The following is a 26106-nucleotide window of genomic DNA, read 5'->3' as shown; positions in this document are numbered from 1 at the left end:
GGAACCTAAACTGTCTCCTTTTTATGTGTCCTAGGCTTGCATGCACAACACCACTGGGGACCACTGTGAGCATTGCCTGCCTGGTTTCTATGGCGAGCCTTCCCGAGGAACCCCTGGAGACTGCCAGCCCTGCGCTTGCCCTCTCTCCATAGCCTCTAACAAGTATGGCGCCAGCACACCAGCTGCCCCTGCCTAGCACACGCGGCCCACATGTTCCTGCCCATGGAAGTAGCAACCTCTCCCTACAAGTATCTGGGGAAATACTTTTCCCATATGAAAATCGATAAATAGAGCAAATCTTTGAGCTTAAGAGTATGGAATTATGTGGGTGTTAGTGAATTAGGATGCAAGGTTAGGGCTAGGGTTAATTAGGATACAAGGTAGAGGAATGGATTGTCTTTTTTAAAAAAAAACCTCAAATTTGGTATTTTAAAATATTCAAGCAAAGTCATATGACAGCAAGGACACTGGGGCAGATTTCCTTCTTGGTCTAATGCTGGACGTCAATTCTTTCACACATAAGTTGTGTGTCTGCTAATAGGTGAAGAGGCAAAGAGATGACGAAAACCTCTTTGGGCCTGAGGGATTTTTTTCCACATATGTGTGCATGGGGGAAAAGAGAGAGGGCCCGTTCAGTCCCTGATTCAGCAAACATTTATTGAGTGCCTCCTGTGTACCAGGTATCATACGAGGTACTCTGAGTATAAGACTGTATGTGACTGCTGGTCCCAAATAAATGGCAGTCTAGTTATTTATCACTGTAGAAGACACAAAGGAGGAAGTACAGAATCTACCTGGGTGACAGGAGACCTCTTCAGGGTGCTCCAGCTCTAAGAATTAGAAGAGAAGAAGGATTTGACAGACAAGCACAAAAGAACATTCTAGACAGAGGGCCCAAGGACAGTTTGGTGGAGCAGTGTAAAGAAGAAATGTAGGCAATGTCCTCCCATGTGATTTAGCTTTGGAAACCCAGTAGAGGGTCAGCTGTAAGTGGTTTTGACTTGGAAGTAATGAGTGAGTGTATATAGGTAATGGTGCCCGGAGGAGAGGTGTCCATCTTGGTCAAGGTCCTCTGGCGGACCTCTGAGAGAGGTGAAAGCTAAGAATGAATAGGGCCAACAAAGGTCAAGAGAGGAGTAGAGCACTTCATGTCGAGGGACAGATGGGACAGAGTTGAGGTGAGAAGCAGTGATGCGAATGAACCCCTGAGTGGGAGAGAGCAAGAAGCCTTGGGTTCTGGGTGGAGAGGCTAGGGCTCAGGGAAGCCCATGAGGACAGAGAAGTGGACCCTTCCTATTTAGACATGCCGGGTCACCTGCGCAGGGCCAGGGGAATTGTGCTCACCTGTGTTATTTCACAGTTTCAGCCCCACCTGTCACCTGCATGAGGGAGGGGAGATGCGCTGTGACCAGTGTACCCCAGGATACTCGGGGACATGGTGCGAGAGGTACTCAGCTTCATTCTTCAAATGTTGCATTAAGTGGTTTAATTAAATATAAATTGGATGAGTTTTGGGGTTTTAAAAAATGTTCATTAAAATACATTTTTGGGTTTTAATATATAATTATCATTTCATTATAAGTATAGAGAAAGACTAGTACATCAATTAAAAAATTAGTTTCAGAATTTCCTGGGGATCTTTAAAGAACAATACTCTATCTCTGTGAGGTCTTTGAGTTCTCATCAAGAATAAGATGAAGCAGTGAGGAGCTGGTAGTCGAGTTTGCACACATTTATATTGCATCACTCTGGGTATTTCTAGATGTCACAGGCGATTTGATTTAATAGTTTTCCTTCAGGCACTTGAAGGCCTGTGTTACCTCTTCCCACATGTAAGTCTCCATGAAGACAGTGAGGGAGGGAGTGTGTGAATCCCTCAGTGAAGGCACTGCTCTGGGCATGGGGTTCATCAGCTTTTATTCCTGCCCCTTTTGGACACACTGTCTGCTCTTCACAGTGGGTGGAGACACTTTAGGAACGCCTGAACTTGCAATTGCATCTCTTCTACAGTGCATCTTAAGTTAAATAGTCTGATTTATGAGCCATTCACAGAATCACTGAATGGTGTGGCAGTTTCTTGAATAATTGCATTTATTTGGATGCTACTTTCAATCCTTTCCACAGATGCGCAGACGGTTACTATGGAAACCCAACAGTGCCTGGTGACTCTTGCATCCCATGCAATTGCAGTGGTAATGTGGACCCTTTGAAGCCTGGTAACTGTGATTCAGTCACTGGGGAGTGCCTCAAGTGCATCGGGAACACAGGGGGAGCCCACTGTGAACGCTGTGCTGATGGTTTCTACGGGGACGCGGTGACAGCTAAGAACTGCCGAGGTAAATGTGCGCTGGATGAAGCCAAATTCAGAGTGTGCAGCTCTGTCAAGTCTTCACTCATCTAGTTAGAAGTGTCAGACAAGCTCAACCTACTAGGTAGCTCTGAGTAGTTAGTTTCTTGTGCTAATGCTGATGCTCTAGTATACACCCAAGAGCAGATTCTTTCCTTTCTGGCTTATGCCAGCTTGATTAAATACTGTAAATGAAAGGACAAGGGAAGAGAAAATAAATACCCTTCCACTTTTGGAGAACTGCTCCATAGGATAGAAATGATGAAGGGTACTGCTGAGAGAACAGCATGTTTGTGAGGGAGATGGTAACTGGTTTTATGAGGCAGATAGAATTTCAAGAGGCAGGGTAGGGAAATAAACACTAATCTACAATGTTTATCTTAGATCATTAGGGCCAACATTCAAAACCAAACATCATTGTTGTTGTTGTTAGGTGCCATCTAGTCGAGTACAACTCAAAGCAATCCTATGAACAAGCAACTTGAGCCCTGTGCTACCCTCTGCTATCCTCACACTTTCTGACACACTCAAGCCCATTGTCACAGTCACTGTGTCAACTCACCTGCTTAAGGTTCTTCCTCTCTTTCACTCTCCACGTACCTTCCCAAGCATGATGTCCCTCTCCAAGGAATAACCTCTCCTAGCAGCATGCCTAAAATATGTGAAAAGTTTTATTACCTTTGCTTCCAAGGAGCATTCTGGCTACACCTTCTCTAAGACTGCTCTTTTGGCAGTTCGTGGGCTCTTCAGCACTCTTTTCCAGCACTACAACTTAAAGGCATCAACTCTTCAATCACCCTTAGTCATTGTCCAACTCTTAGACATAGAGTAAACGGAACATATTGTTGTTGTTGTCTTCGAGTTGAGCACAACTCATAGCGACCCTATGAACAAAAGGCCTGAAGCCCCTCTACAACTATTGACATTTATCAAAGTTCATAGAGTTTCTGGAATCATGTTTTTAGGAAGTGGATGCCACTCCTGCTTCCAAACATAGTGCCCTCCAATTGAACCTTATTCATAGTGACCTTCCATTGGATTTAATGCAAAGGGGTACATCTTTATGGAAGGATATGCCTATCTTTCTCTAGAATAGCTGCTGGCAGATTTGAACTGTCAGCCTTTTAGTTAGCAACTTGAACCTTACCTACCACTTCTCCAGGGCTTCTTCGACTGATACAACCTTTATACATGTGCGTGTGTATAGTTGTGGTGATTGTTTTTGTGTGTCACAACCAAATCATAGCTGGCCTTCCCATGCGTTTTCAGAGGCAATAAATCACACAGAAGGAGAATCCCATAGCATCTCTCACGGAGCAAAGTTTCGCAATAAGTAAAGATGAAATAAATCCCCAAAGGATAGTATATAATAGCCACAGCTTTTTTCTGCTCTTGTGCCCGAGTTATTAGCATGGATCCATTCACGGGTGAGAAAATAGAAGTTGGAGTAAGCTTAGCCATGATCAGCTAAGGAAGCAACATACCCACACCTCTCTTCTGACTTTCTAACTCCTATTTCCACTACACACTATTACTTTGATTGCATATGGTATCATACAAATTCATATGTTTTCCTTTTTTATAATATCTGAACATTATTCTTTTCCTTTCTTACATTTCTGTGCCTTATTACAGTGATTGCACACATTTGGAGTCTACACAGTCATAAGTAATCTATCTTAATTCCGTGAATTGTATCACTTTGAAGAGTTAGGAGACTTTGTATTTTTAAGCATCAATATTGTAATTGTAAATAAAATTACACCCACTTAGCCTAAAGATAAATTTACTGGAATTACAAATGACTCATGACATAGTTCAAGTGAATATTTTCATTAATTTAATAAAATTATTAAATATCATATTGATATATATCAATATATACACATTTATATGTTTTTGTTTCTATGTTTCATTTTGTTCATATGTTTTTGGTTTGTCATTGCATGCCATCACATTGCCTGAGACTCATGGTGATAATAGCTCTGAATCCTGTCCTATCCTAAACCAGTCTCACTGACTCTGACACACCTACATCCATTGAGCCAGTTACCATGTCAATCCATCCCATCTGGGGTCTTCCTCCCTGCATTATCCCTCCATCCTTCCAAGCATGTGTCCTCTTCCAAGGTCTGGTCCCTCCTGGCCTTATGCCCAAATATATGAGAGAGAAGTTAAAAATCCTTGCCTTCAAGGAGAAATTTTGTTTCACCCTCATCAAGACAGATCTATTGGTTCTCCTGGTTGTCCATGGTATGTTTAATACTTTTCTCTAGAACCACAACTAAAGACAACGATTTTTCTTCTGGCACACATACATATTATTACATTAGCTTTAAATTGTTGAATTGATATGTACTTAAAATGAGAACAAATGGCTACATTAACTTTAAAATATCTGTAGCTTGATTTTAATGATTATTTACTGCTATTTTTTGGTAGCATATTTTAACTTGCGAGGAATTCATGCAACTGGGTAAATTAGAAGGCTGGTTATTATTATAAGTAGCACCTGTCATCTTTCTCTGTGATGGTTTCTTATACTAAATCTACATAGGCTTATTCTCTATAAAAATATCTAAAAATTATTACAGAATAACTTATTGGTTGATAATTTAAAATTTTCAGGTTTAAAATTTCTTACCTGGGAGACTAAAAATATTTTACTCTAGCCATATTCATTTGAATAAATACTTCAGTGCTGGTCTTTTTCACCTCTGTTAGCATGTGAATGCCATGGAAAAGGCTCCCTCTCTCCCATCTGCCACCATGAGACTGGACTTTGTGACTGCAAGGCACATGTGACAGGACAGCGGTGTGACCAGTGCTTGGTAAGCGGCTGTGTTCACTGCATAAACCTAAAGTCTTTGTCGGTCGTCTTTATAGTTGACACCTTAACTTTGGTTCAAATAAATTTTAATTCATTATTGTCAAAAAGAGTTGATTGGTGACTATATGTTTACCTTATTAAAGGCGAGAAATGTGTGAGATAGTTTTGTGTCTCTGAAGCACCCTGTGTTTAACTTGGAAGACGTTTTGCTGTTTGTTCATTGCATATTGGAACTGATTTCACTCCAGTTTATCCTTGTCTTGCAAAACAGAGTGGCTACTATGGGTGGGGCAGTGGACTAGGCTGTCTGCCCTGTAACTGTAGCCCAACGGGGTCCCTGTCCAATGATTGCACAGAGGAGGGCCAGTGCCACTGCATCCTGGGAGTGACTGGGAAAAGATGTGACAGATGTGCACGTGGCTTTTTCGCATCTCAGGATGGTGGCTGCACACGTAAGCCCTTGATTTTGTTATTTGAGACTTTTTACTGGGAGATCAGCTTTAGCCTCTGGTTAAATTCTGATAAACGTCTTTATTTTTCTCTTTTAAAATAAAATCTTGGACTTTCTTTTTTTCTTTTTCCTTATTCCTATTCTGGGTATCAGCACAAGCTTTATGTTATGGTTCTGACACCTACTAATAGTATTAACCCTCAGTTATTGACTTGACTTCATTTAACCTTAATCTCTTCATCTATAAAGTGAAGATGATAATTAAAATTTGCTATGAGAAGTTCTGTGAAAGCTGCGTGTAAAAGTATTTATTATAGTATTTGGCATAAATGCTTGGTAAATATTAGCTGTGGGTGCTCTTTCCACATCATGAAGTATTTCCACTCTTCATTATTTTCCCCAACCCCTGTCTCCCATCAGCCTCTCTTGATGGTTAGGCCTACAGTCATGAAGTCTGTAGAAAAGGAACAGTTGGTATCCTTGGGCCTGACTCGACTCTTGTCATTGGTTATCCAGTTGTGCTATAAAACCATTTTCCATTTTATTTTACTATTTCAGCCTGTGATTGTGCTCACACTCAGAATACCTGTGATCCTCACACCGGGGAATGCATCTGCCCTCCTCACACACAAGGTTGGAAGTGTCAAGAATGTGAAGATGGATACTGGGGCCACGACCTGGAGCTTGGATGCAAGGTGTTCATGGTTCTCATTGTGCTTTTGTAAATGAGAATTATTTTATTTTCACATGTTTCTTCCCTTTTAGTGAATCTATTTGCTTGATGTTAACCTATTTTATAGCTCTGAGGAAGTTCTTGTAGCCTAATGGTAAGGAGTTGTGCTGCTAACCCAAAGGCACTCGGTTCGAACCTGCCAGATACTCCACAGAAGAAAGATGGACAATCTGGAATGTCACCTATGAGTCATTTCCAACTCAATGCTACATAACAACATAATAACTTTATGATTAATATTTAAAATGGAGAATCAGTATGAGTTCTCAGACTTAAACTGGAATAAGCAGCACTCTCAAGATATATTCTAAGTTTTCTTTGAAAATTTAGTTGTGGAATTGACAATTACTCATTGCTGTCGAGCCATTCTTACTCTTAGTAACCCTGTGAGGCAGAGTTGAACTGCATCATGGTCTCCAAGGCCGATATCTACAGAATATGACCGCCACATCTCTTTTCCCTCAAAGAAGATAAATACCAACACTAAATCCACTACTATTGACTCCAACTTGTAGTAATCCTCTGTTGGGATTCTGAGGCTCTAGCCTTTGTAAGAAGAGACTGTCTCCAATGGTGTGTAGATTTCTAATTATTCATTTTTCTAGTTGTAGTCAATATGTTACGAGGGATTCCATTCTCGCTCCTTTCCAGGGCATCTAGGGAGTTTAGACTGCTAACCTTTTTGTTAGCAACAGAATACTTTGATCCTAATTCATGAAAAAAAATTTTTTATGACCTTTATTTGTTTTTCGGTGTATATGATCTTCCAGGAGAAAGGTGTAACTCACTTTATTCTGACATGATGTTTAATTTTTATGAGTCCCTGGTGGTGCAAATGATAAAGCACTAGACTACTAGCCAAGAGGCTGAAAATGTGAACCTATATGGGGATCCCTTAGAAATAAGGTCTGGGGATCTAATTCCAAAAGGCGAAAGATGTAAAAATCCAGTGTAGGCGCTCTATTATGGCTGTGTGTGCAGAGTAGAACTGTTTCATGGGTTGAGAAATGGACTCAATGGTGTTGAACAATATATATGAACAATATAGCTTTGAAGGTAACTTTATCTAGTCAAACATAGAAATAGTTTGTATTTTTATAAGAGACAAAATTATTTTGTGTTTAAAATGGGTTACTGACGTTTTCTAAACTGAGAATATTGGTTAAACTTCCCTGTGTTGGTCTGGAAAATGCACATATGCTCCCATGGAGATAACAGTGGCCTGGATCCATAGTCAGTGAGGAAGAAAGGGGATCCTTTGGATAATGTTCCCATCTTAGTATGTTCCTGCAGCCTGATATGAGTACACTATGAAACACTACTTTTACTTATCTACACTTTTTTTCCTTTAGGCCTGCAATTGCAGTCATGTGGGGTCCACTAGTCACCAATGTGATGTGTTAACTGGCCAGTGCAAATGCAAGTCCATGTTTGGGGGCCTGAGCTGTGACCAATGCACTCTGGGTCACAGAGGCTTCCCAACCTGTGTTTCCTGTGACTGTGACCCGAGAGGGACCTTAGCAGACACTTGTGATCAGAAACAAGGACTTTGCAGTTGTGAAGAGGAAACTGGTATCTGCTCCTGCAAGGTATTTGCTGTGTACATCCCTCTTTTTCCCTTTTTCCCACAGTCATTATGGCCTTCCATGTTCTTAACTATTTAAATGAGGTCCTAGGCTCTCCTCTTAATCAGTCTTCATGAAAGGAGTTCACACTACCTTTTAGGTTGGAGTATAAATTCTCTGAATATGTTATTCCAGAATTAGGGGTGGGCAATTTAAATGGAATTTTTACTGTTTAAATGTTGAGTGATAGAACTAATTTGACAAAACACTCTTATATTTTTGTTCATGCCTTGACTGTACAAGTAGAATAGATGATACAGGATTTCACAAAAAATTGTGGTTTAGAATTTCTGGTAATTATTCTTTTTTATGTGCTAGCTAAAGTAAAGGCAACTAATCTTTTTTATGGTCCCAGACAGTTCAATGTTAGTTTTTCATCTCCTTCCATTCATGTTTGCATTGTAGTTTGTCACTAGGAGGTCACTGGTCCTTTCTGTAGGCCTTTATTAGGGGTTGAGAGGGAGAGAGTGCATGGAAGCCAAATAGTAATGGATTCTTTAGTAACTGGAGATGATAAAGGAAAAACTCATTTAGCTGTTATTGCCTTGGAGTAAAGTGGCATCCACTTCCTAAAAACAAGCCTCCAGAAACTCTGTGAACTTTAATAAATGTCCATAGTTGTAGAAGGGCTTCAGGCCTTTTTGTTCATAAGGTTGCTATGAGTTATGCTCGACTCAAAGGCAATCAACAACAGTAAAGTAAATATCAGTCTATATTTTTTTTTAAACTTACTATGTACTATATTCATCCTGGAGAGGGTTAAACAGGGCTGCTCCTTGAAGGCAAGGATTGTGAGGTTTTGTCTGACATCCTTTGGACAGGTTGCAAGGAGGTACCAGTCCTTGGAGAAGGATGTTATGCTTGGGTAGGTGGAGGAATAGCTCAGGAGGGGCAGACCCTCTATGAGGTGGATTGATTCAGTGACTTAAGTAACCTGGATGGGTGTGTCAGAGACTGTGATTGACACAGGACAGAGCAGGGTTTAGGACTGTTGTACACAGGGTTGCTATGAGTCATAAGTGACTTGACAGCACATAACAACAACAACATGTATTATATTGGGATTCTCATTGTAGGAAGGGACCAAGCTTAGTTATCACACCCTACCTGGTTGTTAGAATCACCTGGAAATCCATAATCATTCCTGCCCATACCTGAAGTGGCCATTGTCCCAGAGGTGTGAGTTTGAGTCAGGAAGTCTGTATTTGCAAAATGACTGATAATCAGAGATATTTGAGACTCAGTGGGTCTTTGAGAACACTGATGATCTAAGAAATGAGGAATCTTGCCAAGGGAACAGCTAGTTCTTGTGATGTCATTGATCCATATTTGCTCATGTGTTCTACTTTGAGTTTGTCTGCTAGAAATCAGGACTCTTTTTTAAGGTAAAAATGAGTTTATTAATTTCCTTCTCTGTAGGAAAATGTTATTGGCCATCATTGCAACATATGTAAAAGTGGTACCTATGCGCTTGAAGCTGACAACCCTGTGGGTTGCACCCCATGTTTCTGTTTTGGGCTTTCACAAGTATGCACAGAATTGGAAGACTATGTGAGAGTTCCAGTAAGTTATACATACAATGAAAATGTTCTCCTTTTAGCCACAGATTCCCATGGGAGCTGGGTAGGACTAAGGGAAGTTGATGTTAAAATTTATTCTATGGCATCAGAAATTTTAGGGTGTTAGGAGGTCTGTTGGTATAGTCTAAAGAGAATTACAATGCTAACCCAAATTCAGATTAAATCCACCAGCAGCTCCAAAAGAGAAAGATGAGCAATTTCCTCTCACATGATTTACAGCCTTGGAACAATAGAGAATCAGCTGTGAGTAAGTTCTAATGCAAGAGCAGTGAGCAAGTGGATTTTTGTTAGTGCATGAGTCAGAACTCTGATTCTCCCTTCAGGGTTAGGGACGAGGGAATGACTTAAATTAAAGGCATTCAGTGTTGCATCTTAGCTAATCTAGCAAAATCTTTAGTTGGAGAGGAGTTAAACTGTAGCATCTCAAAATGTTTATAACATTGACTCAATATAATGATAGTTTAACACTAAATACACTTATTTACAGCATTTTCAGTTCTTTTCAATACAGAATAAAATAAATACATTTATTGTTCTTATTTTAATAATAAAGCCATATTGTCAGTGAAATGATGGTAGAATCTGAAAAATTCACTTGTGCATTTAATCCATCTCCTTAAGTGTGTTCTCCTTCCTTAAATGACTAGGTGATGCTGGTCCCAGAATTGTCTCTTCTGCGTGTGGTCTCTCAAAGTAACCTACAGGGTACCACTGAGGGGGTGTATTATCAGGCCCCCGATGTCTTACTGGATGCCAGAACTGTCCAGAGTCATATCCAAGCAGAACCCTTTTACTGGCGGCTGCCGGATCAGTTCCAGGGAGATCAGGTGAGGTGCACTGCATTGACCTTGGGGCTGTAAGTGTATAATTTCAAGTCAGAACACACTCCAGTCTCTTTCAACTAGGTTTCACATTTTGTTCAGATCACTTTTCTCTTTCCTAAAGCAATCCTTTGATAATTTTTTTTTAAAAGTCTGTATGCTGATAAGAGACCTATTATGAGTTTAGGTGAGGGCTTTGATGATAATCTATATGGGAGTTGCACTGCTAACTCAAAGACCATCTTCTCTGGCAGTTTGAATCTACCAGTGACTCTGAGAGTGAAAGTTGAGTCTCTTCCCATTACATTTATAACCTCAGAAACCCAATGGTTCTGTGAGTGACAAATGAACTCACTCAATAGCAGTCAATTTGAAGTTTTTGGTTTTTCTTTTTATGATTCTAGGTATTATTATCCAGCAGATTCTTCTTATGAACTCTTAATTTAGGGGTAAATATACATTACAAAGTCATCTTGGAAGAAATTGAATTATATTTTTGCTAATATAAACATTAGAGTCTGTATCTGAATTCATTCTGAATTTTTAAAATTTGCAAATATTTGTCTACTGTTCCAATAGCTATGCTTCATTCTTAATCGTTCTTAATCCAAAGGATCCCAAAAAGAATTAGATTTATCACCACAATGGTTATTTTGGAGGCTATATTTTACTTATGGCAAGAAGTGTTATAGATTGGGACAATATTGTAATAAAATAGAATTGAAGGGAATAGACTTTAGTACAACATATTTTACCCATTTGATAATTTTTTCCAGTTTCTAAAAATTTTATTTACTTTTACAATGTTTATTACTGTATTTTTTAGTTGTTGCACATTTTCTCCCCCACCTCCACTCTTTCAGCTGACTTCACAATGTACTCCTTGTTCTAGATTGTTGTCATACATATAATGTCTAATCATATATTCCTTTTGGTCAGTTCTTCTCCTCATCTGCTCTAATACAGTGTGAGTTATCTATCCACTCATTTTCCTTTCTCTCTCTAAACCCTCTCCATGTCTAGCCTATTTTATAACAGCTGTGTTATGTAGTGTTTTGTCCTTTTGTAGCTGAGATATTCCACTCAGCATAATGTCCTCGAAACTCCCCTATGTTGTGTAATGGGTTGGGGGGTTCTTGGGTTTTTTTAGGAAGTAAAAAGTTTATATTTCAGATTGATGAAAATGTGCACCTCAGGCACTCCAGTTTCAAGCCTCATGGCTTTAAGCTTTCCAAAGTTCTCAGGCCTGCCAATATTTACTTTCTCCCCCACTAACTGGCCAACAGAATTCCCAGTCCTTCCAATATTGGCTCATTCCCTCCTTCCCCCAAGGTCTCATCTCACATCATGTCTCCAGTTTGGGTGATGGTAGGATGTCTCTTTCCTTGTTGTATAATGTTTTACATGTTCATTGTTTTTCATTCCTGTATAATATTCTGCTGTATGAATGTACCATAGTTTTTCCATCCATTCAGTTACAGTTGGGCACTTGAGTCTCTTCCCTCTTTGAATAACAGCAATACACATGAGTGTGCATACATCTTCTTGAGTCGTGGTTCTGGTTTCTTTAGGGTATATTCCTTGCAGTGGAATTGCTGGGTCACATGGTATTCCTATTTCCAACTCTTTTAGAAAGAGCCAGATCATTTTTCACATTGGCTGTATCATTTTTCATTCCTTCTAGCAGTGAATAAGAGTTACAATCTCTCCACAACCTCACTAGCTTTTGTTTGCTGCCTTGTTGAACTTTGTATTGTTGCTGATGTGAAATGATATCTCATAGTTATTTTTATTTGCATCTCTCTTATAGCTCGGGATTTTGAACATTTTTTTCCGTGTGTGTTTGCTATCTGAATGTCTTCTTTGGTGAAGTGTCCATTCATATCCTGCACTCATTTTGTGATAGGGCTGTTTACCTTTTTCTTGTTAAGATGCTGGCGTATTCTTCAAATTTTAAATATAAGTTCTTTATCAGTTATGTGATTGCTAAATATTTTTCACGTTCTATGGGTTTTCTTCTTACTCTGTTGATATGCATAGGGATTTGATTCTTAGAAAGTCCTATTCATGTCTTTTATTGTTCTATTTGATAAATCTTAAAATTGCGTATTTAAACAAGCTTTCTTTCAAATTCCAAAGCCCTTACTAAAATGTGTTTAAACTGATGCTTTGCTCAAGAAATAAATATCTATTTATTATTTGAATAGCTCTTAGCCTATGGTGGCCGACTGAGGTACACTGTGGCCTTCTATTCTGTGGATGGCATTGGCACCTCTAACTTTGAGCCCCAAGTTCTCATCAAAGGAGGTCGAGCCAGAAAGCAAGTCATCTATGTGGACATACCTGCACCTGAAAATGGCATGAGGCAGAATCAAGAAGTGATAATGAAAGAGGTGATGACGACTAGATTTTATTATGCTTGTTCTTTAATGTAAACGTCACCGTCAGTGCAATGAAATTTTGCAGCAGCTTCTGAAAGAATCAACAAGAATATCTTGGAGCTAAAAATTCCAGGAGATTTAGCAAGATTTCCAGAAATCTTACTTCCTATTCTCAAGACCTGTATGTTAGGCTCGTGCTAATTTAATTTGGTGGGGACTACATCTTAAATTTATTTTGCTGGCTCTAAAGTATCATTTTAGTACAGAAGTCTTTGGACTCTCTTAAACTAGACAGATGTGCATCCATTCTGCAGATTTGTACAGCTTGCTCTGCAGGTAATATTGTGTGGTCACACATGTCTATCAACAAGTTACTATGACACTATCCTTGTCCCCATGGGAGTCACGAGGAGTCTTCCTCAGTTAAATTCAGTTTCACACAAAGAACTACATTTATTTCTGGGGAAAAAAATAATGAAAGCAGCAGATTCTGACTCAGCCCCATAAGGACTAATACTGTATAATAGCATTATTGTAGAATGTGTATGGGGATCCATGAGGGAGGTGGGGTGGGGTTGGGATGTTAATCATAGGGTTACACACTTTGGTCAGTAGAGGGGGGTGGTGGATAAAGGAAATGGGAAAGATCCAGTGTGGAAAAACAATGTATCTGAACTTCGTAAGTAAACCAGTATAAAAAAAAATTTATTTATTTTTTTTAAAAGCAGAATGTTCTTTGGAAATTTGTATACCTCTGAGAATTTGTATTCTTCATAGAATGTGTTTCTCATCCACAGGACTTTTGGAAATATTTTAACTCTGTCTCTGAAAAGCCTGTGACACGCTCAGACTTTATGTCCATCCTTAGCAACATTGAGTACATCCTCATCAAGGCCTCCTATGGCCAAGGACTACAACAAAGCAGGTGTGTGGAAATGTCCTCCAGAATCTTGCGATTTTCCCCCCTATTTGGTATAGAATTGAGAAGATTTTGACATTTGCTCCTTATTATCTGCTATAAGGAGTATTTCTGTTGGTGTATTTTATGTAGCAAGCCATGCTGCTAACTTTGAGGTTGACAGTTTGAATCCACCAGATGCTCCGAGGGAGCAAGCAGCAGTTTCACTCAGAGAAGGGTCTATGGGAGTCAAAATAGATTCAAGGGCAATGAGGCTCCCATAGTTACCACAGTCAACTCTGATACCCGTGATACCAAACCTTACCAAACAGTAGCATTTTTATGAAATGTATGAATTATGACGTGAACTACCCATCTCTCTTTGCTAATGTAGATTTTTTTAAAAAGTACATAATGGTGGTATCTTAAATGAAGATAAATTAAAAAGAAAAAATCTATTGTTTGGTCTTGTACAATTTACTGCCTCTGAAAACCTGCTGGAAAGTCAGCAATGGGTCAGTTCCAACTTGACTTCAAATAACAAAAACAACATTTGCATTTCTTGGGAAAAATGTACATTGAATGTTGTCAGCTGCTCATTTAGTACTTTCTCTCATTGCGAAAAAACACAATTTTGGCCAAACTATTAGTTGAAGAGATCTTTTGGGTGTATGTCACTAATTTTATTTTGAAGTTTTAAAACATCAACTGACAACCTCCCAGTATAACGACAGTGCTAATGTCATTGAGTCCTTTTTATTTACAATCATGTAGGAATTACTTCTAACCAGGGAACAAAGCTCTGGTTTCATGTGAAACTGAAATAACAAACTCAGTGCCATTGATTGCCACTCATAGGGCCTGAACTCACAGGACAGAGATCTAACTGCCCTCTGGGATTCCTGGGGCTGTCATCTTTGTGAAGTAGATTGCCTCATTTTGTTCCTGCTGAGTGGCTGGTGAGCGTGAGCTGCTGTTAGGAGGCAAACACTTTATTCATTGTGCCCCCAGGACTCTTTTGGTTTAATACAGGTTTATGCAAATATTATTATGTCATATGCTGTGTTTCTCGAAAGCATTATTCTAAATATTTATTCTGGCACTTCTTAACATAATGGTTTCACAGGATCTCAAACATTTCCATGGAGGTGGGCCAGAAAGCTGAATTGTATGCGGGTGGATTGCCAGCCTTTCCTCTAGAGAGCTGCCTCTGTCCTCCTGGCACTGCTGGCTTCTCCTGTCAGGTAAGAGGCTGAAGTGAAAAGCAGCCTCCTGTCTTTGCAATGACTCTGAGTCTGAGTAATGACCAGAGCTCATCCTGTCTTCCATGTCACTTTCTCTCCTTTGGCATCCAGGACTGTGCCCCTGGCTACCACAGAGGGCAGCTTCCTGAAGTGGGTGTCGGGAAACCCCGTCCTCTGATTGCCCCCTGTGTACCTTGTGAGTGCAACAATCACAGTGACGCATGTGACCCAGAAACCGGAAAGTGCCTGGTAAGCTTATTCATGTGGGTGTTTGGCTGAAGTTTAGAACTGGGATCGAGGATAAAGTAGAGAGGTAAAAGAGGGACTGAGTATGTGAACTGATGACCTATAACTGTACCAGCTCCTTGGCATTAATTTAGAGAGATTTTAGTTATAAATATATTTTCCTCAGAAAGACTTATTAGATAAGTGTTCTGACATTGGTGGTAATCTCATAAATTGGATTGTGTGGTAGTGAATTTGACAATAGTTAAGCGTCCCTTAGGCTCTAACTATAGTACTGGTAGACATAGTCAAAGGAGATGATAATTCTGTGTCATATAATTTGAAGGATAAGCTGAAGATTTCTAACAATGATAATACAATAAATGAATAGCTCGTTAGTGTACATTCTCATCTAAGCCACTCCCCTACACAGAATTGATCCCTGAGGTGGGAGAAGAGCCCTGATTAGTATAAACTAAACTAACATTCTTCCTCTACTCCTGAAATTTCATTTTCACAATAGCTAAGGTGGAATCATTGGTGACATGTATGAATTGTGCCAAGACAAGCCTGTCTTTGGTCGAATAACTCCTTAAAGGGAAACAAGCATGCTTCCCTTTCCCAGAAAAGACACACCTGAAGTCTTTAGGTAGAATCTAAATGACAAGGAACCATCAAACAGAATGGAAAGGGAGGAATGGGGACTCCCAGCTGGGCCTTAAGTCACACTGCACAAGCCCTCTTATATGGGAAGTTTCTCTTATATTTGGAATTTAAGGGCATTTTCCATTTAAGAAACAGCTAACATAACACTGCACAAGTGAATTTAGGAACAAAATCGCTTCATAATTAAAATCATACTAGTTAACCTTTGCTGTTTCTACTTCATGTAGAATTAAAGAATTTTTTCCAGTCTTACCAGACAAAATGGACTTAATGAAGTTGCAAATAGTTGCAACACTATTGGAGGAAAACCAAAATGTTCACTTTAAACACTCCATGCTTTAGGCAAAATCCAAGATCTAATAGAAGAAATGGAGAATCTCATTTAAAGCTAAAAGAAGAATTTATTTCAGGAACTTAAAAATGATATAATTGGCTGAAAAGGTACTGTGGCCAGTCAGGAAGTTAAAGGTCACATAGACAATTTAAAGTACTTGGTCAGTTATTTCAACTGTCATCTTTACTTGGTGCAGCTAACAGTCAGTCAGAAAGGAGCCCTTTCAATAATGTATGTAATGTGTATAATGTATATAATATATATATAATATAACTGGCTGCTAACCATTAAGTTTAGTGGTTCAAGTCCACCAGTCCCTCTGGGGTGGGGGGTGGGGGGGAATAAGTGGTCTGCTCTTGTAAAGATATAAAGCCTTGGAAACCTGGGGAAGGGTGAGTCAGAATTCACCAGGAGCACTGGGAACTATTTGAAAACTGTCTGATATTCTTCAAACATTAAGTCGTTGCCTTTTCCTGCTCTGAATCCCATACAGCTGATATGTTAGTTTGTATTATCCCTGAAATAACACAATCTACTTTAACTAAATCCCTGAAAATTCACTCTGGATCAAAAAAAAAAGTCCCCTTGGGTACACAACAACTGGTAATCATCTGACAGCTCTCTTGTTATTAGAGTGATGTGATGGTTAGGCCTTATACAGAATACAGAGTTTTGTCTGCCCTGACCTGGACCCCTTGCTCATATAGTCAGTAAGAAAAGAAAATGTGCTTGTTGCTGAGGCTGGACAAATATCTTAGATGTGATAGCTATCCTACAAGTGCATGAGGCTGAGCAGAGGGGCCGGAGTCGTCATCAGCAATAGAAGACCTAAGTCTGCTGCTGACTACCATAGCCAGACACTCAGTCTTTGTCGTCGTCAGTTTGTTGCATGTCTTAAGCTCAAGGAACTGAAAAACAAATTCAAATCTTGAGTTGCTATAATCAAGGATGCTTTAGGAAGGATATTAAATGATCCAGAAGTATTAAAAGAAAATTGAAAGAATATATTGAGTCACTGTATCAAAAGGAATTGGCAGACACAGAAGAATTTAAGGAAATAACATATGAGCAAAAAGAGCCTATGGTGATGAAGAAAGAAGTCCAAGCTGCTTTTTTTTTAAATTATTATTTTATTTTTATTACTTTTTGTGTGTACCGTCAGATCAGATCTGACTGGTACAGGAGGAGATTGCCCCTCCTTCTCCAGCACAGCATCTGGTGGATTTGAACCACATACCTCTGGGATTGCAGTGCAGCTTCTTGCTACTAGGCCATCAGAGCTACCTGAAGTTCAAGCTTCTTTGAAGGAAATAGAAAAAAAAACATGGCCCCAGGAATAGCTAGTATACCAACTGACATATTTCAGCTAACAGATGCTGCCCTGGATGTGCTCACCAAGTTGTGCCAAGAAATCTGGAGAACAACCACTTGTCCAACTGACTGAAAGAGGTCTATATTTGTTCCCATCCCAAAGAAGGGCGACCCAACTGAGTGTGGAAACTACAGAACAATCTCATTGATTTCACATGCAAGCAAGATTCTACTGAAGATTATCCAAAAATGACTGGAACAGTACATCAGCAGAGAACTGCTAGAAGTCCAGGCTGGGTTTAGAAGGGGTCGTGGTACTAGGGATATTGTAGCTGATGTTAGGTGGATCTTAGCTGAAAGGAGAAAATACCAGAAGAATGTCTATCTGTGTTTCATTGATTATGCAAAGGCATTTGACTGCGTGGATCATAACAAACTGTGGCTGACTCTGAGAAGAATGGGAATCCCAGAACATTTAATCATGCTAATGCGAAACCTGTACTTGGACCGAGAGGCAGTCGTCAGAACAGAGCAGGGCAACACTGCATGGTTCAAAATTGGGAAAGGTGTACACCAGGGATGTGTCCTATCTCCATACCTTTTCAATCTGTATGCAGAACAGATTATCTGAGAAGCTGGGCTCTATGAGAAGTGTGGCATCAGGATTGGTGGAATATCTATTAACAATCTGCATTATGCAGATGACACAACCCTGCTTGCTGAAACTGAGGAGGACCTGCTGCACTTGCTGCAGAGGACTGTAGGGACTGCAGTCTTCAGAATGGATTGAGGCTCAATGTCAATAAGACAAAGATTCTTACCAGTAGACCAATTGGCAGCATCAGGATGGATGGTGAAGAGATTGAGATTGCTCACAGCTTTAGTTTGCTTGGCTCCACAATCAACACTCTTGGCACCAGCAGCCAGGAAATCAAAAAACGTAGTGTGATGGGAAAGTCTGCTGTTAGGAACCTCTCCAGGGTGCTGAAGAGCAATGGTGTCATTCTGGAGACTAAGGTGTGTCTGATACAGGTTATGGTCTTTGCAATCACTTGTTATGCATCAGAGAGTTGGACAATGACTAGGGAGGATAGGAGAATTGATGCCTTTGAGCTGTGGTGCTGGAGAAGAGTATTGAATATACCATGGACTGCCAAGAAAACAAACAGATTATTCATCCTGGAGAGGGTTAAACTGGGCTGCTCCTTGGAGGAAAGGATTCTGGGGCTTTGTCTGACATACTTTGGACATGTTGTAAGGAGGGACAGGTCCTTGGAGAGGGACATCATGCTTGGGAGGGTGGAGGACAGGCGTAGGAGGGGAAGACCCTCTATGAGGTGGATTGATTCAGTGACTGGGGTAATCGGGATGGGTGTGCCAGAGGCAGTGAGATTGGCACATGATAGAGCTGGGTTTAGGGCTGCTGTACATAGGGTCGCTATGAGTCGCAAGCGACTCGACGGCACATAACAACAACTAGGTTGTGAATCTTACCTCTACTGTGCCAAGTAAATCCTAGTAATATCTATTTTCATTAGGTGAAATAAGAATGCAATTTAAAAATAGAAATTAAAAGCACCATTTTCTTTTATGTAGAAGTGTTCCCTTCTTTGTCACTTGCACTGCCAACCAAGGGTAGAAGTGGGATTCCGTATAAGGGTGTGTTCAGGTATTCTGTGGTGATACCTATCTTTCTGTCCATGGTACCAGCCCTACGTTCTAGGTGTGGTGCTGGATAGAGTGTCTCTTGGTCACTTAAATCAAAGCAGGTTTTAAACTGAAATCAGATGCCAAGACTTTCTAGTTTAAAAAAAATATCAGCAATTTTATAAAAATAGCAAGAGTATAGGTCTGAAAGTTTGTAAGGAACTTAACGAGAGGTAATTTGGTTACATGACAGTCTGTGGGTAGCCCTGTGAAATCATCAGTTTTTTCTCTTCATTATTTCCTTGTCTATCCATGTGCTTCTGCTGCCCACATGTGGCTCGTGAACTCACGTGCAAAGGCAGTGCTTCTTCTACTTGAAGGTTACTGTGCACTTTAAATGCACAGTGTAAGTATCCAAAAGGTGGCTGGTTTTAGTATCGCAGTGTGTGTTTTTTAGGAAGAATACATTAGTAATATCTAGATTAAATTGAGTGAATGAGGAATTCTTATAATTATGAAGGCCATAGGGTTGGTTATCTTTCATATATATCTATGTTGTTGTGTCCTGTCGAGTCAGAAACAACCCATAGTTGACCTTCCAGGGGCTATTCAGAGTCTGTAAATCACATGAGAGGAGATTGTCCATCTTTCTATGAAGCAGCTGGTGGATTCAAACTGCCTGTCTTTGAGACAGGTCTTTTCAACCTGTCTTTTTGAACTGACCCGCTGGAGGGTCAACTATGTGTCAGTTCTAAATTGATCTTATATACCAACAATAACATAAATACATGTTGTTATGTGCCGTCGAGTTGCTTGTGACTCATAGCGACCCTATGTACAACAGCCCTAAGCTCTGCTTTGTCCAATCTCACTGTCTCCCACACACCTATCTCGATTACCCCAGTCACTGAATCAATCCACCTCCTAGAGGGCCTTCCCCTCCTGCGCCTGCCCTCCACCCTCCCAAGCATGATGTCCTTCTCCAAGGACCAGTCTTTCCTTACAACATGACCAAAGTATGTGAGACAGAGCCTCAGAATCCTTGCTTCCAAGGAGTAGCCCCTCTCAAGGATCAATCTGTTTGTTTTCTTAGCAGTTCATGGTACCCTCAATACTCTTCCCCAACACCAAAGCTCAAAAGCATCAATTCTCCTTCTATCCTCCCTAGTCATTGTCCAACTCTTTGATGCATAACAAGTGATTGCAAAGACCATAGCCTGTATCAGCTGCACCTTAGTCTTCAGAGAGACACATTTGCTCTTCAGTGCTTTGGAGAGGTCCCTAACAGCAGACTTTATCATCACAATACGTCTTTTAATTTCCTGGCTACTGGTGCCGAGAGTGTTGACTGTGGAGCCCAGCAAACTAAAGCTGTGAACAATCTCTATCTCTTCACCATCCATCCTGATGCTGGCAATTGGTCCAGTGGTGAGAATCTTTGTCTTCTTGACATTGAGCCTCAATCCATATTGAAGACTGCAGTCCTTGACCCTCTGTACCAAGTGCATCAGGTCCTCCTCAGTTTCAGCAAGCAGGGTTGTGTCATATGCATAACACAGATTATTTTATCTGCCTATGTAACATAAATACATAGGTAGATATAATAATTCAAACTCATTGTTAACCATCCATGAGAACAGACTCGTAGCTGACAATCCATTAGATTTCCAAGGCTGTTATGTCTCAAGGAAGAAATTGCCATCTTTCTCCCTCAGAGCAGTTGGAGCCAAACCAACAAAGAAATGCAACCTTTGAATTAGCAGCACAATTCCCTATGAACTATACTACGAGAGGCCTCTGATAGATAGATGATAGGTAGATAGATATAGATAGATAGATAGATAGATAGATAGATAGATAGATAGATTAGATATATGAAATATGCTATAGCACAAACCTGTATATATATCGTGTATAATACATATATATACTTATACATATTGTTAAGGTCTGTCGAGTCACCTACAACTCATAGTGACCCTATATACAGTAACTCTGAGCATACATCTCTATAAATTCATATATATTTCCATGTTGTGGTATATATAATAAACTATTTTATATATAAATATATACCAATGATATCCAGGCCTATGGCCTTCAGAATTATAAGACTTCCTCATTCCTTGAATTTAGTCTATATATGTTGTTGTTGTTAGGTGTCATCGACTCATAGCGACCCTATGAATGAAAGGCCTAAGCACTATTTATAGAGTTTCTGGAGGCAAGCCATTTCAGAAGTAGATGCCACTCCTGCTTCCAAGCTTGTTTTAATCAGGAAGCTCCACCAAACACTGTCCACCATGGGTAACCATTATCACATTTGGTACATCAGTGTCACAGTGTTCAGCATCACAGAAACCACAAGTTACCTCGACACAGCAATGCACAGATCAGTGCTATACCACCTAGAAGAATGTTATATATGTGTCTATATAATATATATTAGATCATGTATATTAAATAATGTGTTTATGTGTATGTGTATGTATGTGTATTTGTGTGTACACACACACACACACAAATCCAACTCAAAGCCATTGAGTTGATTAAAATTCAAGGCACTTTCCATGCGTCAGTCTTTATGGGTGAAGATTAGCCACCTTTTCCCCACTGAGCAACTGTTCAATATACACTGCCTACCTTTCAGTTAGCATCATGATACATTATTTACTACAACATTAGGACTTCATATATTAAGAGAAAACACTGATATAAAGGCTGCTGGCAGTTGTTAGTTGCCATCAAGTTAATGCTAACCCAAGGTGACTTACTTGACATGACCCACGGGGAGGCTGCACTCAGTCCCGATGTGAATGATTTCTACCCAGAGCTGCAGAGATCACACCGCTGGTGACCACTGTGATGTGTGTGCCCCCGGGTACTACGGGAAGGTGACTGGATTGGCCACCGACTGTGCCCTGTGCTCCTGTCCTCATGTCTACCCTGCCAGGTAAGTCTGCACAACAAGCCCTCCCTCTCCTTGTATTCCAGGGTTTCTAAATGATCTGTTTTCACGCACATTCCCATCTGTTAAGAAAGGTTATTTTAAGTAGAAAAATTCATTCTTGTAAGCATTTGAAGAATGTCTTCAAAAGCAAATTATTGGTGGTGTCATTCAGTGTTAGAATACAATAAAGAAATCACTTTTCAGTTTTTTAATTAGTTATTAATTTTATTAATCATATGAAATTATCCAGTTCCTGATTAAATTAAGGAAATAATTAGAATTTACACATGTTGTTGTTTGTTGTTATGTGCCATCGAGTTGTTTGTGACTCATAGCAACCCTATGTACAACAGCCCTGAACCCTGCTCTATCCTGTGCCAATCGCACTGCCTCTGACACACCCATCCTGATTACCCCAGTCACTGAATCAATCCACCTCATAGAGGGTCTTCCCCTCCTGCGCCTTTCCTCCACCCTCCCAAGCATGATGTCCCTCTCCAAGGACCTGTCCCTCCTTACAACATGTCCAAAGTATGTCAGACGAAGCCCCAGAATCCTTGCCTCCAAAGAGTAGCCTGGTTTAACCCTCTCCAGGTTGAATCTGTTTGTTTTCTTGGCAGTCCATGGTACATTCAATACTCTTCTCCAGCACATACTCACGATTAATTAAGTACTGAAATGTTTTTACATTGTACTCATGATGTTTGTATAGAATTGTCTGAACATGAAAAAGAACGAGATATTTAGAATGATAGTTGCAGTATCTGTGTGTACTCTTTGGATTAAGTGAAAATTGTGATTCATAATTAATGCTCTATTGTTATTTATAATATGTGCCAAAGTATGGAAATACATGAATGGAATTTCACTCTTGATGTACAGAATTGACATTTTCACTTTCAGATTTGTTTGTACATTCTATATTTTGTTTCTCCAAATAAGTATCAGATAAGAGCTTTGTTGTTTTTCCCTTGTAAACTATCAAGCACTTGAAGATTTGTTTGTCACTTAATCTTTTGTATTAAATCTGTATATAAATTTTCATGCACTGGCTGCAGTTCTTCATGTGATTGAAATACTTGTGTATGTGCAAAGATAATGATAACCTGCATTGTGCAGATGATACACTTTGCTTGCTAAAAGTAAGGAGAACTTGAAGCACTTGTTGCTGAAGATCAAGGAATGCAGCCTTCGGTGTAGATTGCATTTCAATGCCAAGAAAATAGAAATTCTTAACTCTGGACCAAAAGACAACATCATGATGGACGAAGAGATTGAAACTGTCAAAAACTTCATCTTGCTTGGATCCACAATTAACAACATTAGTATGTGCAGTAAGGAAATTAGGAGATACATTCCACTGGCAAAATCTGCAGTTAGGGACCTCTCCAAATTATTGAGGAGTATTGATGTCAGTTTGAGGACTAAGGTGCGTCTGATTCAGACCATAATCTTTACCATCACTTGCTATGCATCTGAGAGCTTTAGAGTGAATAAGGATGACAGAAGAAGAATGGATACCTTTGGGCTGTGGTGTTGGAAAAGAACACTGAGCATCCTGTAGATGGCCAAAAGAACAAACAAATATGTCTCGTGGAGGCTACAGCCCAATGCTATTTGGAGACAAGGATGATGAGGCTTCACTTCACATACTTTGAACATGTTGCTAGGAGGAGCTATTCCTTAAAGAAGGACATGATACTGGGAAGGGTGGAGGGTCGACAAAGGAGAGGAAGATCCTTGACGAGGTTAATTGACATGGTGACTGCTGCAATGGGCTCTTGTGTATCAGGAAGTGTGAGGATGGAGCAGGAGATAACAGGGTTCAGATCTTTTGTTCAAAGGGTCTCAATTAGTGGTGCTTGACTTGTCAGCGCCTAACTACATGTGCAAAGATGAGTATATTTTAGCATTGTTTGTAATAATTAGAAATTAGTTAGGGAAATGGAAATATTTACCTATGAGAGATTAATGAAATACTCTGATACCTTCCTGGAGGGAAATAACTTCAAACACTGAGAAAAATACAGGATTTTTTTCCTTATAGAATTGCTGAATATATAGTCTTATGTTCTTTGGGGGGCGGGAATCCAATATGTGTACATGTATTCCTGTCTCTTTTCATGCAATTTCACTCTCAAAACCAGGCTGCGGGGGAGCTGAGTCTGTGCCGCCCTCCATGGTACAGAACAACAACAATCACTTTGCATGTCTCTGTATCTTTGATCATCTTACTTCCTCAGTAGAAAAGGCTATATTTTCTCCAAAGCCTATGTTAGAAAAATTAAAATGCAACCTATTAAGAATAAATGGGATTTAAAGATAATGGAGTTTAAGAGGGCTTAAAAGAGCTTGATTTTTTGTGTGTTTTGCATTTTCACTGAAGTATGTCACTTTACTCTTTAAGAGGAAAGTAGTGAAAAATAGAGAAGGTACGGAACAAATAGAGACTCTTCTAACTCATTTTAGAAACTTCATTTTGCTACCCAAAAAGGGGCCAACTTTCTCTTATTGTCTTTATTTGGGTTTGTGTTTGTATTATGATTTTTTGGTCTTTAAAAAATAGTTTGCAGGTACTCAGCTCAGCCTCTAGATGGTGCATTAGTGATTTAAAATGTGGCAATTGAGGCTGTTGGAGAAGAAGAAGAGAAAAAAAAGAAAGAAAAAGAGTAAGATGATAGTTTAGCCTACAATTTTAATGTGATAAAGATTAGAAATCTTTCTGGCTCATATTATATGTATGATGATGTTGCCTAAATTTCTGACTGTTTTTAGATGTTCATCTAGCAATTGCAGTTTCCGTTAAATTCAGAAGATTTTTTTCACACTACACTCACCATCCTATTCTACCTGATACACAAGACAAAAGTGCAGAGTATCTTAAAAATAATCTGTTCAAGTCAATAAATCATAACATTAAAAAAGTGTAACCTGCAAATATAGAGCTCGACCCCTTTGTGGATCATTGCACTCCAAGTGGTGCCATCATTTTGCTTGTGTTGTTGGTGGAGTCCAGCCACCAAATGACTTTATCTTTAAATTCAGATGGTGCAAATTCTCCCGTAATCTTTACTTTTCTTTCCCGGTTTTGTCTTTCTTTACAGTCTAATTAGCATTGTTCCCACTGCCTTTTCCAGGCAGTGTAATCATTCACAACTCACCATTACCTTATCCTTCAGTGAGCTACATAAGCATGTGAGAAAATTTCAGAAAGAAATTATTTTTATCTAGAAAATTTCTTCTTAGGTGGCTGGTCCCTTGTCCTTCACATAGCACTCAAGTGATTGTCACTAGTCAGGAGTCTAGCAAATTCCTTTTGGATACAAGAGAAGTTCATATTTGTACTGATAAAATAAATTTTCTTATTTTTGCCAAGTAGACTGGTTGTAATGCCTCAAAATCTTGTCTAATTTTTCAGTAAAATTGTTGATTATGTAAGAACATATCATGTACCCTAGCAATAATGTAAAGTTACATTAGGATAGCTAAATTATTACCTAACTTGCAAGGGACTGGAGAGCTTTATGCTGAGTGAACTGACTCAGTCCCATAAGAATAAATATTGTGTAAAACCATTATTGCAGACTGAGTATAAGGACCCAGGAGGGGTGGGAGAGGCTGGAAGCAGAGGAATGTGGATGTGCAAGAGGAAGGGAGAATTAATCATTGGGCTGTGCAATTTGATGGGGTGGGGCTGGTGAGGGAAATTGAAAGAATTTGTTCAAATTTGTATTTGAATTTTGTAAATAAACTAGTAGGCGGAAAATTTAAGGATGTGTATTTGAAAATTTTCGAAAACAAACACAAAAGATGCCACAAAAAATCAATTCTTTTCCCCCAGCTTCAGTCCGACCTGCATCCTGGAAGGGAATAATGACTTCCGTTGCAATGCCTGTTTTCCAGGCTATGAAGGACAATACTGTGAAAGGTATGTGGTTCGGTTACATCATGGAAATCCTTAGGCATCTCTGCTCCTGCTTTTTAAATAATGTCCTGGGTCTATTTACTAAATTGATCTGGGAGTCATTCTTGATCTGGATGTGCATAATTAATGTGAGACTTT

General features: G+C 39.6%; 1 protein-coding gene across 1 annotated transcript in view; it reads left to right on the top strand.

The window, feature by feature from the left end:
- The window catches only part of LAMA1 (laminin, alpha 1), a 177285-nt gene that overhangs the window by 81084 nt on the left and 70095 nt on the right, over positions 1-26106 (top strand). The window contains exons 17-31 of the mRNA XM_006891430.1: positions 35-162; positions 1361-1447; positions 2125-2336; positions 5072-5178; positions 5449-5629; positions 6187-6323; positions 7714-7950; positions 9406-9549; positions 10214-10393; positions 12595-12780; positions 13566-13693; positions 14793-14910; positions 15022-15159; positions 21925-22046; positions 25885-25971. Coding sequence (XP_006891492.1) covers positions 35-162; positions 1361-1447; positions 2125-2336; positions 5072-5178; positions 5449-5629; positions 6187-6323; positions 7714-7950; positions 9406-9549; positions 10214-10393; positions 12595-12780; positions 13566-13693; positions 14793-14910; positions 15022-15159; positions 21925-22046; positions 25885-25971 — 2192 coding nt within the window. The remainder of the gene's footprint in view (positions 1-34; positions 163-1360; positions 1448-2124; positions 2337-5071; positions 5179-5448; positions 5630-6186; positions 6324-7713; positions 7951-9405; positions 9550-10213; positions 10394-12594; positions 12781-13565; positions 13694-14792; positions 14911-15021; positions 15160-21924; positions 22047-25884; positions 25972-26106) is intronic.

Source organism: Elephantulus edwardii, unplaced genomic scaffold (assembly GCF_000299155.1).
Source record: "Elephantulus edwardii isolate Elephantulus edwardi_28Jun2011 unplaced genomic scaffold, EleEdw1.0 scaffold00097, whole genome shotgun sequence".
Taxonomy (NCBI): Eukaryota; Metazoa; Chordata; class Mammalia; order Macroscelidea; family Macroscelididae; genus Elephantulus; species Elephantulus edwardii.
This window is presented reverse-complemented; position numbering and strand designations above follow the sequence as displayed.